The 12,539-nt window shown below is 42.7% G+C and overlaps 2 protein-coding genes across 6 annotated transcripts in view; one reads left to right on the forward strand and one right to left on the reverse strand.

The window, feature by feature from the left end:
* LOC137266461 (dedicator of cytokinesis protein 1-like) overlaps positions 1 to 12,539 on the forward strand; it is a 75,920-nt gene that overhangs the window by 1,947 nt on the left and 61,434 nt on the right. For all 5 annotated transcript variants that reach the window (XM_067801959.1, XM_067801961.1, XM_067801960.1 and 2 more), the window contains exons 4-8: positions 6,885 to 6,981; positions 8,310 to 8,402; positions 9,709 to 9,764; positions 10,759 to 10,846; positions 11,791 to 11,826. In XM_067801959.1, coding sequence (XP_067658060.1) covers positions 6,885 to 6,981; positions 8,310 to 8,402; positions 9,709 to 9,764; positions 10,759 to 10,846; positions 11,791 to 11,826 — 370 coding nt within the window. The remainder of the gene's footprint in view (positions 1 to 6,884; positions 6,982 to 8,309; positions 8,403 to 9,708; positions 9,765 to 10,758; positions 10,847 to 11,790; positions 11,827 to 12,539) is intronic.
* Positions 471 to 5,312, reverse strand: LOC137266139 (uncharacterized). Its single transcript, XM_067801628.1, has one exon. The coding sequence runs from the start codon at positions 5,310 to 5,312 to the stop codon at positions 471 to 473; it is 4,842 nt and encodes a 1,613-aa protein (XP_067657729.1).

The raw sequence follows: 12,539 nt of genomic DNA on the forward strand, positions 1-12,539 counted from the left end.
TACCTTCACACCGGAACACACGTGTTTAATCAGGCGGACATGTTACAAAACAGGGGAAGGGGAGCAACCGCGGACATCATAACTGCCAACCACTACTAATATTGGCATGACCACCTTTTTTTCTCTTAAAGATAGGAGTTGGGTCACCCTTAACAGATACAACATATGACTGCTGTTTAACGCGAAGTTGTAAGGAATGATTAAAAGTCATTGACTTCACTGTTATAACAAGTGTCACTGGTATGAAACAACAAGAGCTAGAACAGTTTAAAGGAACCAACACTGGATAAACAAACGTCAGTAATGTGGGGATTATTTAGTCCCTTTGCATACTCAATGGGTCCAAGTAATACACACTTGAGCAACTAACACAATGTGAACACAAATACAAAAACTAGTAAAGAACCATCATAGGACAGACTACCCTCTGGTTCTTGGGGATTATTCTGCCCCAATTGAAAACACAAAACTCAAAGATCCAACACAAAATCCTGAAGGTAAGATGGACTCTTCCTGTTGCGCTTAGGACGACTACACGTCTGTGCAGGGTCAGTGTCTAGAAGAGGCTCTGGAGGCTGTACTATCTCTGAAGGAGGTTCCGAGCTTGGTGGAAGGTCATGGCTAAACAGGGGATCAATTTCACTGGGAATCACTGGGTGATGGATCACTGTGGGGTTCATATTAACCTCCAGATCTGTATCAGTAACAACAGGTACACTAGGCTCCTCTCGGTCTTCTTCCTGAGTGACCTGCGGCTCTTGAAGTGTAGGTGGAACAAGATAGCAATCTGAGGAGTGAATACGGTATGCTGTGTCGCGTAGCTGTACTCCAACAAATTTACGCACATCGCACCATGGGCCATCAATATTGGAGACGAGATATCTTGAACGAGAACACGCCTTGTTTCTATCAGACTTCAAGTAGACAATGTCCCCAACTTTTAACACAGGAGGTAATGGAAACACGCCGTTGTCACTTTTGGCTTTGACACTGTGGGGATGGTTCTTCAAGCGAGAATCGTGTTGAGAGGATATCAATGCTCTGTCTGACATGGGGAATTGCTGGTGAGAAAATTGATCTCGTTGAGTCCAAATCTCACGAGCCGAAAGCCCGCCGTGACGAATGCACGAGTTCAATGAGGCGACTGCTACTGCTAGGGCCGTGGAAGAGATGGCACCCCTTGATGGATCGGTTCTCAGAATTTCTAACTCTAGTTCTTGAATAGCTCTTTCAGCTACTGGGTTTTTGTTGACATTTTTGACGCGACCAATTTCAAGTGTCATTCTGTGTTTCGACAGCAAGGGGTCATTGTGTAAGGCAAGAAATCCTGGAGCTGGATCAACACGGACTACGCATCTTGGTCCATCTAGGGGACACATTCCGACACATAAGCGAACGAGAGCATCACGCAATGTGCAAGCCTTCTCATCCTCAATGAGACATGCAAGGGTAAATGATGACACACATTCCCTCAGGACAAAGATCATCTGACGCTCACGACGCATCACATCAGCTGCGTATGAAACTCCAACTACTTCTGGTGGCTCAGAAGTGGACTGTTCTAAGGTCACTACAGGTGCTTGTTTGAGGGCAGCGCACTGGTGACATGTTGAAGAGATGCGTTCAATTGTCTTGTCAAAATCAAGAGCATAGAAGTACCTATGAAGGACCTTTTTCAGTTGGTAAGCAGAGGGATGGTTGAGCTTGAGATGCAAGGCAGTTATGACTCCGTCGACAATCTGGCGGGGAATAATGATGCATTCTCTTGGAGGTTGCAGGGGATCAGCATACCTGACAACCAACAGTCTGTCTTTTGCAATTGTAGCAACAGCGAGGTAGCGTTTGATGTCTTTGATATTGGTCAGTTTCTTGGAAGGACGTGTACCCTGTAGCAGATGCGCATGGGTACGTCTTAGATCACCACACTCACTTTGTAAGGAACGCCATGTGGTGCGAGTCATGAAGGGTAGTCGTACTTTTCCGGACACAATGTCTTCGACAGAGGTACTGCTTACAACGGATTCTTCCATGGTGTCAATAAAAGAGCATATCTGACAAGACTGATCTGAGCAATCTGGAGCGTTTCTGCTGGCAAAATCAGACGGGACATTGGATGCACCTGCAAGGTGATCGATAGTAGCTTGATACTGGCTCACGACAGATAAGAAAGTTGACACTCTCGGGCTGGTTGAGAACTCCCCTCGACATAACTTTCGAAAGGCAAGGACACATGGCTTGCTGTCTGTCAGCACATGAGACTTGTGACGAGACTGGATCAAATAAGGACTGAAATGCCGAATCGCAGCAGCAATCGATAATGCCTCTATTTCACAAGGTATCCATGAAACTTGTCGCGGTTTCAGCTTGGCACTGAAGAAGCCTGCCAGTTTTGTCTTGCCATTCCTGACCACGTACATTGTGGCACCAATACCAGGCTTTCTCAGGGCTCCATCTGTCACAATCCACAATACATCATCTGAGCATGGGAGGGTGATTGTCTTGTTCATGGCTAATGACTTCTGAGCTGACTGAAAGGTTTCGACTTGATCAGTCGTCCAATCTATCTTATCACCCGACTGTCGTCCTGCGGTAAGAGCATCAAGAGGACCTATTGTGGGTGCACATTGGGGGAGAACGCGAGACAAGACCTTGTAAGCTCCAATGAATGACCTGAGGCCAGAGACAGTTTTGGGGAGACTGCAAGAAGATAGGGTTGCGATTCGATGGGGACTTGCTTGAATACATCCATCTTGCCACTTCCATCCAAGGATGGTGACTGATCGTGGAGCAATGAATGTTTTCTTGGGGGAAAGCTTTAAGTTGTTCTTCTGGAGGGCTTGTAGAACCGACTTCCAGTTGTCCAAAAGCTCTTCAGGTGTAGATCCGCCACAATACAGATCGTCAGCGAGCTTTGCCACTATTCCTTTTGCAATGAGGTCGCCAAGTACCCGACACATGAGTTCCTCCAAAGCAGTCTCACTGCCCGGCATTCCCATGGCTGATCGTACGTATACCCTGACACCTCCAAATGGTGTTGCCACTCCACAATATTTCATAGAGTTTCTCGATAGGGGTATTTGATAGAATGCACTGGATAGGTCTGTGGTGACTAGATACTTCCATTGACTAATTTGTCGCAAAGTAGAGTCCACATCCGGAAGCAATGACGGCTGAGGTTTGCTGTAGCGTCCCACATCTCCAAAGGATGTTACCAGACGGAATCCACCAGATGGTTTCTTGACCAAGAAAGACGGGTTTAAGTATTCCACGTTCACTCCCACATCTTCAGGGCGTTTGAATACTCCCTTTGACTCTAGATCATCAAACATTTGCTGTAACTCTACGAGACGACCTCTTGAATATTGCGGCAACCGTCCCTTCCGTTGGGGAGGTAGTACAGGTCCCATATTGACTGTAGCCTGGAATGGGCCTGATGCTCCATTGTATCCTTTCGCAATTGGCTGAAATACTTCATCATATTGGCAGATAAGTTGACGAAACTTGTATGAAACGTCCTCTGGGAGTATGTCATGTGGATCGACTTGTACACTGTCAGAGCAAAATCCAGTGGCATGGTGTGATGAGTTAGTAGCTGGTGTGTTGGGCTGGACGGTGTCATATGAATCTGTCGTCGTGACTCCACGTACAGAGCAAAAATGTTCGTTTTTCCTCAGAGTCTGAGGGTGATCGGACATATTCAGTATCCTTACACGACCGGACAAACATGGCAAAATGCTAGGGGGGGGCCACAAGTTGGATAGTGATGAACAGGAACGTCTAGTGTCTTCACGGGGTTCAACTGCAACAAAGTGTTCATGTTTGTATTCCACGGGCACGGAAACCTCCAGGTATTCACCTGGCCATATGGTTGTTGCATTTTCAGGAGCTCTCACTACGACGGCTCTTCTCACCGTGTGTATGTCTGGGTTCTCATCAGACTTGTAACAAATGCTAGTGTTATCCGAAAAAATGATAAGCTTGAGTGCAGGGCGTATTGTAATGTCGTTTTGTGACAAAAAGGGTATACCGGCGAGTATTCCGACATCAAGAGACTCTACAACCAGACCCTCAAAACAAAACTCTCTGTTATCTCTGTGGACAGTGAACTTTGTTTCACCGACTCTTTTCAGCTTTGAAGTACCATCAGCTTGTCTTGCAGACTGAGTACTCCTATTGATGGGGGTACCTAGATACCTGGCAGTATCGGCAGAGATCATGTTGCCGGTAGCACCGGAGTCAAGAGTGAGGCGAACGCAAATGTGGTGATAGAAAGTGTCCATGTATGGCGATTCCTCGACATGGACCCGTCTTGCCGATGTTGTAGTACTACTAGGGTCATTAGCAATAGGTGCATCTGTATCATGACATGTATTTTCCTCGTCACTGGAGGGCACGTCGTCCAAAATGTGTACAATTTGCCGTGCTTTCATGATATACTTGCGATCTCGGTCGGGCAAGAATTTGCACTCACTTAGGAAGTGATTCACACTAGCGCGCTTTGCTGCTGTACAAAGTGGACAAGATTTGAACCGCTGAGTCGTGGACGAATGTTTTGTGTACTGGTTACGAGTGGATGTCTGAGAGCGCATTACTTTCACATCCTCTGATGTACGTATCTCATCTAGTAAGGAGTCTAAGGCCTGAGAAATTTCGGGTTTGATTGACGCTAATGTGCGTGAACGTAACTCCGTCCCATATCTCTGTTTCACTAAACGGGGGAGGTCTTTGTGTAACAATCGCAACCAAGTAAGCACTATTAGGTTTTCTACGGTAGGAGAGGCTTCTTCGTCCTCGGCAATCGCCTCGCCATGGTGAGTAATGCCTGAGTCACGTAGAAGTAAATTGTCCTCTATGAAAGCTGTCAGGCGTTGATACAAATCCTCCGGTCTCTCATCTACTCCCAAATGAATGTCATCAAAGTCAAGAAAATGACCCCCGGTTGATTGAAAACCAAAATGGAGGCGAATTGACTGCCATATGTACGGTAAAGAGGTAGAATTTTTCACTATGGTGTTTCTCGATATGACAGGGCAGTAGTTTGCGATTTGGCCGAGCATAAGTTCTAAAGTAGTGACTTTTTGTACTGCTGTTTTGCGTTGAGCGACAGCGACATTTTCTCCATCATTTGTAAAACCCCTGTTCGGGTTGGCACGAGATTTCTTCAGCCAAGTTACACCCGCTTCTAACAATGGGGAAAACGCTGCATCTGTGGACAATGTGTACAGTAAGTTTTGTTTCCAACCTTCGAAAGAATTAATGGTTTCATTTTTGGTAAGGATCCATTGTTTTGGAGCCCTGTGTGTTTGTGCCATTATGACAACACGCTGAACGATACTAATGTGTGCCTATCCAGATCAATTGCGACATTGACACCAGTGAGAGCGTGACGCTACGGTTTCGTCTTGAATGGGTCTTAACCAGAAAATTCTGACTTTACAGAAGGGTGAATACGTATCCACGCTGCCACCACGCCAGTTAGACCAATATCATACCGATACCTTCACACCGGAACACACGTGTTTAATCAGGCGGACATGTTACAAAACAGGGGAAGGGGAGCAACCGCGGACATCATAACTGCCAACCACTACTAATATTGGCGCTGGTTATTAGGTACTATTGTTATGCCTGTGAAGGTACTATTGTGCACTTAAAAGAACCTACGAATCCATTGGTAGATGACCAGATAGTGGCCACATGAATGTGTGCAAACACCCAGTTGCGGGTACAGCAACGTGCAGTAACCTCGGAGGAAGTACTGTGACTATGGGTCCCAGTCCATGGGTGTGAATGGGTACCTTATAAGGATGAGAAACCCACGTTAACTCTATGCACTTAGAAGGCAGCAAGAGTTGTATGCTTCCTAGAGAGTTGAAGTTGAAAATATGATGTGCAATTGTGATGGAAATCCAGTGATCCATGATAAACAAAGGGCCTTTTAGCAGTCTGTCTGTCTGTCTGTCCGATATATTGACATGGCTGGGTGGGTACTATAGACTTGTTATCGTAAGTAATATTGACAGCTGACTTGGCTGGTTCAGTGTTCACAAATAGTGTGTGATCCTCTGACAAATCTGGCAGATTTGCCAGTGGTCAGATAGAAATCACCAACCTGCCAGCCCCAGTGTCTGACTGAATATTTCACAATGTTTTAGTGTGAAGTTGTTGTTTTCGGCATGTGACACTTGTTTGCTGTTTAGAAATAATATGTTTGTTATCATATAATGTAAATAATTCCAATGTCAATTATAAGACATGTCAAATCTGAAATGTTTAACTTTATTCTGTGGGTCCTGTTAAGTTTCGGTGGGTCAGACAGACATCTGAAACTTACAGAACCCAATGTCGTGTTACTTTAAAACACCATCGTGAACACTGCTGGTTAGGTACTATCGACATGTAAGGAACTACACACAGTGGAACCCCTCTGTACCAGCATTCGTTACGACAGACAGGCCAAAAATGCTTCTGTAGAGAACTTATCCCTTTTCATCTTGAGAATGATACTTTGTGTGCCGTAAAACATGACTGAAATGGGTGTTGATAGTTTGCGTGTCTAGCCATCTTGACATGGTGAATGACAAATTGTGACACAACAATTACGCACAATTACGCACATACTACTGACGTGGATGGAAATTCAGTGACACCTTATTGTTATTGAACACATTTAATCAACTTAAAGTAACTGCACAATCTTACTGGATGTTCTGTTATGTTGGGTCATTAAGGGCCAACAGGTGAAAGACCTCAGGTTGAAATAAAAAAATATGTTCCAGTTTTAGATCATTTGGAGGGTTAGTAACTCAGATAAGCGAAAACCTGCAAAACATTACTGGATGTAATTTGCTGACAATGGCTGATGATACATGTCTTATATGCAGGTCGAACGAGATGATCACGCCAGTGGAGCCCCAGATTGTACATGAACTGACCACTGTGCTGAGAGAATGGCATGGCATATGGAAACAGCTTTATGTGGTCAGTATACATAGGAAAAAAAACATGTTTTCTGACTTGCTGTTAGTGTTATTGGGTGTTTGATGTCAGGGAATTTCATTTTGAAAAAAACCCAGGTAATGCAGTGCTTGTCGTAAGAGAAGATTAAATGGATCTGGAGGTAAGACTTGGCGATTTGTTTAATAATTTGTCCATGTGCTCCAGTAGTGTGTATCATTGCTCAAAATAAGAATGAGAAGAATCTGTAGGCCATTGTGGTTAATAAAATGTCGTAAGAACAAACACTGGATTATCTGATCCAGAATGAGGTGGTTCCAGTTACATGGATTAATGCTGAGTTTGGCATTAAACAAACCAGTGTGAGATGTGTTGTCCACAAATGTTTTAATGCTTAGATTACAGCATTTGTACTGCCTCCATCATCCATCATGGTACAATATGCTTCCACATACTCTAGTCTTGTATATATGTCAAATTATATCAGAAATGCTCACTTATGATTAAGTCACAAGTACAGTTAGAATAGTTTAATGATTTATTTTAATCAAATTTCTAACACCATGAACATTTTGACGTAAGCTCAGCATGGGTTATACTGTAGGAAAGTGGTATCTCAAATACTTGTATATACAGCTTGTTCGGCTTGACCTGACCTACTCTACATATGCATGGCCTGGGAGGTCAAATGGCACAAATGGCAGGTTGAGTTAATTTCATTAAATAGGGGAACAGAGAATGTTAAATGGCAACCTTTTCTCAGCTGTGTGTGCACCCTTCACAATAATAGACCCAACCAGTTGTGACAAGGTCACACATTGCATGAGTTTTCATTTGATACAGCCAAGCTGAACAGGCTGTACTTTATACACCAACAAGAGCAAAGTCCATTGAGAGTCTTGGTCAATATTGGTCTTCAGCAAACCATGCTTATCATGAGAAGCGACCAACAAGATTGGTGGTCACTATCACTGTCAGTCTCACTGACTTTGTTGACACGTCATCACGTCCCAGCTGTGTAGATACATGCTCTGGATGTTGATCTCTTGATTGTCTGGTCCAGACTCAATTATTTAATGACAGCTGCCATGTGCCTGTATTAAACAACAAACAAACAGACCATGTGCTGGATCACGACTGATCAGATGTCTATTCTGCAGAGCTGATTAACATTTGTGTCCATCACCAGTTTTGAGTCAAGTGTAACTCTGAGGTCTTTCACAGAGTCCACTGGTTGTATCGCTGCATCAGCTACCCAAACAGTACTGGTGGTAATTAGGTTTTGTATAAAACAACAAACAGACAGACAAAACTAAAGCATCGGTCACCTCATGACTTTGGTGCTGTTGCAGAACAAGAGCAGGAAGGATTTTGACAAGATCAAAGATATGATGCTGGAACTGATTTCCTGGAGGAGAAAGATCCTGTCCCGAAAACTTACAAATGTGAGTGTTCCTGAAACCTTTACAGCTTTTTATCCCCCCGGCATGTAATGCGAGGGATATAGTCGACGCCTCGTCCGTCCATAATCATTTCATTTTCAGAGCACAACTCAAAAAAACGTTCAATATTTTTAGGTCAAGATTGATAGATACAGTAATCTGAACCTGTGGTTGTGCCTTTTGGTATTTACAGAATTTTGACATTTTTATTTTTTTTTGTTTTTCCATGGAACGTTTTGGTCTTAGTCAAATGGTGGGGGTGGGCTTCATTTCCAGAGCAGAACTCACAAACCACTCAATATTTTCCTGCAAAATTTGGTAGACATATCAGTCAGAACCTAAAGTGGTGCCTTTTGCTATTTACAGGGATATGTGATTTTTGATTTTATGGGTTTCCTTGGAAACGTTTCGGACTTAGTCTAAAAAGTGAGAGGTGTGTTTAATTTCCGGAGGATAACTCAAAAAGTTCTTAATATCTGTCAGTAAAACTTGGTACATATGTGTGGCAGACCCCAGAGTGGTGCCTTTTGCTATTTACAGGTTTTATGATTTATCATTTTCTGGGTTCCATTGAAACGATATGGACTTTGTCTCATAAAGGAGGGATGGGCTTTGTTTCCAGAGCAGAACTCAAAAACTTCTTAATGTCTGTCTGCAAAACTTGGCAGATGTGTTAGGTGGGCCCTAAAGTGGTGCCTTTTGCTATTTACAGATTTTTGTGATTTATCATTTTCCCATTTTCCATGGAAGCGATTTAGACCTAGTCTATATATGGAGGGATAGGCTTTGTTTCTGGAGCACAACTCGAAAACTTCTCAATATCTTTCAGCAAAGCTTGCCAGATATGTGAGGCAGACCTTAAGGTGGTGCCTTTTGCTATTTGCAGATTTTTGTGATTTATCAACATCTCAGTTTCCACAGAAACGATTCTGACTTAATCTCAAGATGGAGGGATGGGCTTCATTTCCAGAGCACAACTTGAAAACTATTTAATATCTTTCAGCAAAACTTGGCAGATTTTTTAGATAGATCTTGAAGTGGTGCCCTTTGCTGCTTACAGATATATGGCATTTATATTTTTCATGATTTCCCTGGAAACGGATATGCTTGTTGGGACATTAACCATACTTTGGGGAAGTGGGTTGGCCTTAATGTTACAACATTTGTTCATGACACCGAAGAACCAGGTTCGATTCCCAGGATGGTTACAATATGTGAAGCCCATTACTGGTGTCCCCTGCCTTGATATTGCTGGAATACTGCTGGAAGTGGTGTAAAACCTAACTCACTATAACTCGCCGTATTTCAGGATGAGCTGAAGGTACTGCAGCAGGAGATAACGTCAAGGATCGATGCTGGCAACGAGTAAGTTAACTGAAAATGAAAAACGCAGCTGTAGATAGTTCAGATATCATTGGATGATATTGAAGAATGTGAGTATACGACAAAAATGTTATGGATGTCAACTTCTTCTTTATTGTTTTCACAACGTTTCGGGGCTATTCCTTGCCCCTTTGTTAGATGGATGCTAATGAACAGTTAAACAGGATATATATACTAGTAATGTACATGCAGTCACCTGACGAAGGGGCAAGGAATAGCCCAGAAACGTTGTGAAAACAGTAAAGAAGGAGTTGACATCCATGACATTTTGTCGTATATTAGAATACCGTCTTCTAAATCAGTTAATGCCTCTCAAGAACCTCAAAGCATGAGTGCTATTTATGCTGTTAAATCCAGGTTAGAACACACAACAATCCACAACAATCCATGCTTATTGCAAGAGGTAACTAGCAGGATCTGGTGGCCAAACACACTGACTTGGTCAATACATGGCCTTGTATCTCAGTTGCAAAGACCAAAATGCTCATGATGTCAATCACTAGCTTGTCCGGTCTACACAGTTACAGACCGCTGTCTTATAGCTGGAATATTGCTGAGTGTCTCATTAAACAATAAACAGACCATCATTTGACGGTTTGGCTCAATAACATTGTTATTAACAACAACTCTGGTTTGCAAAAAACACATATCAACAATGCAGTTGAAGTTTGAAAAAGTCCTTTACCTCAAATTGCTTGTAATTAAGACATTAGGGGCACTTTAAGACATATGACCAATACCTTCATCTTTCTATGTTTGGAGACCTATTCCACACACAGTGACCGTGACACCTTGAAAACCTGATCCAGCATATCAAACATCCTCCATTCTTGTAATAGTTTTTCGTTGTATTGTTAAAAGGGCTGTTAAATTAAGTTTACGAAACAGAATTGAAGATGACTTGACTAAGAAATGACATGAGACAACCAATGGAAATTCAACCATTGATTCTCATCCTACTGTACATGTGTTTCAGTCTTTTGAAGTTAGACATGACGGTGCGAGACGACCAATGCAATATCCTCAATCCCGAGTCTACAAGTGTAATAGAGGTGTACAGATGTGTAAGTATTGCCACCAAGCTCATGTATTAACGTTAAATGTCAACCTCAGAAAATGCCTCTTCGACAACAAGAGGAATTGTTTTCTTGTAAACGGTCTCTTGTATAACTAGACTTTTGTTGTACTGACTAGTGTCAAAATTGTCTGTTTCTCAGGTCACTTTTGTGTCCATAAAATGGTTAAAAACACGCACAAGTGTAGCTTAAAATATTTTGACTTTGTTGTCATGGTGTTCCTGAGGTTCAAGGTGATGCAACACCACAGTGATCTTGTGGGTTTGACTGGAATAACTCTCATGCTGCAACAAAGGTGTGTTCAGAACCGCGAGCGTTCGCATGGGTCATGTACGGAAGCGAGTGTCTGGTTACATTAAATCATTCCTGACCAACTCGTGTTATTCTGGGAAAACCCCAACACCTCTTTGTCTTCTTGTGGGAGGTTACGGAAAGGGGCAGGGGGTGATGAATGATATTAAACTTGTATAAAACAAAATATTGTGGATGTCAACTTTCTCTTTATTGGGCCTTCAGGAACCCATGCTTGCCATTAAAGGCGTAAGAGCGACCGTCTCCCAGTTGCGCAGATCGATGCTGATGTTGTTGATCAGTGGATTGTCTGGTGCAGATTTGATTATTTACAGTCCGCCGCCATATAGCTGGAATATTGCTCAGTGCGATGTAAAACTAAACTCACTCACTCACTTCTCTTTATTGTTTACACAACGGTTCTTGGCTATTCCTTGCCCCTTCGTCTGCTATCCAGTGTTTCCATTAAACATGGTCGTCATCTTTGTTCGCTTGGAGAGGCATCTGTGAGGATGGTTCACGGGCACTCACAATTCTGAACACACCTCAGCTGAAGTATTGTTCAAACCAGAATTGTAAGTTATCGGTTGCTATGAGGTACTCTTGGTATATAATTTAACCTCGACCTTGTTGTTTTACAGCATGTGAATGCAGCAGAAAGAATCCGAAGGCAGACAGTAAGTAGTGTTACAGATGTTTTAGAAAAGCCAGATTTGAGGATTTCAACTTTTTTATTGTGGAGAACATGACATGTCGGAGCATATACTTGCTCCTTGATATGCTGCGACACATCGTGTTATCCACAGTAAAGAAGTTGACCCTTAAAAGATTTACAGATGCGTTGTTCAGAACTGCACGGTATCATCACAAAGAGGTTCCAACAGATCATAATATCTCCACAAACAGGTTCATACAGGTCATGATATCTCAGCAAGCAAGTTCATACTGATCATGATATCTCCACAAACAAGTTCATACCGATCAAAATGTCACCACAAACAGTTTCACACAGGGCATGATATCACCACAGACATGCTTATACAGATCATGATGTCTCCACTAACAGGTTCATACAGGTCATGATATCTCCACAAACAGGTTCATACAGGTCATGATATCTCCACAGTTTCATACAGGTCAGGATATCTCCACAAACAGGTTCATACAGGTAATGATATCTCCACAAACAGGTTCATACAGGTCATGATATCTCCACAAACAAGTTCATACAGATCAAAATATCACCACAAACAGATTCACACAGGTCATGATATCACCACAGACATGCTCATACAGATCATGATATCTCCACAAACAGGTTCATACAGGTCATGATATCTCCACAAACAGGTTCATACAGGTCATGATATCCCCAAAGCATGTTCATTCT

This window comes from Haliotis asinina, chromosome 15 (genome assembly GCF_037392515.1).
Source record: "Haliotis asinina isolate JCU_RB_2024 chromosome 15, JCU_Hal_asi_v2, whole genome shotgun sequence".
In the NCBI taxonomy this organism is placed as follows: Eukaryota; Metazoa; Mollusca; class Gastropoda; order Lepetellida; family Haliotidae; genus Haliotis; species Haliotis asinina.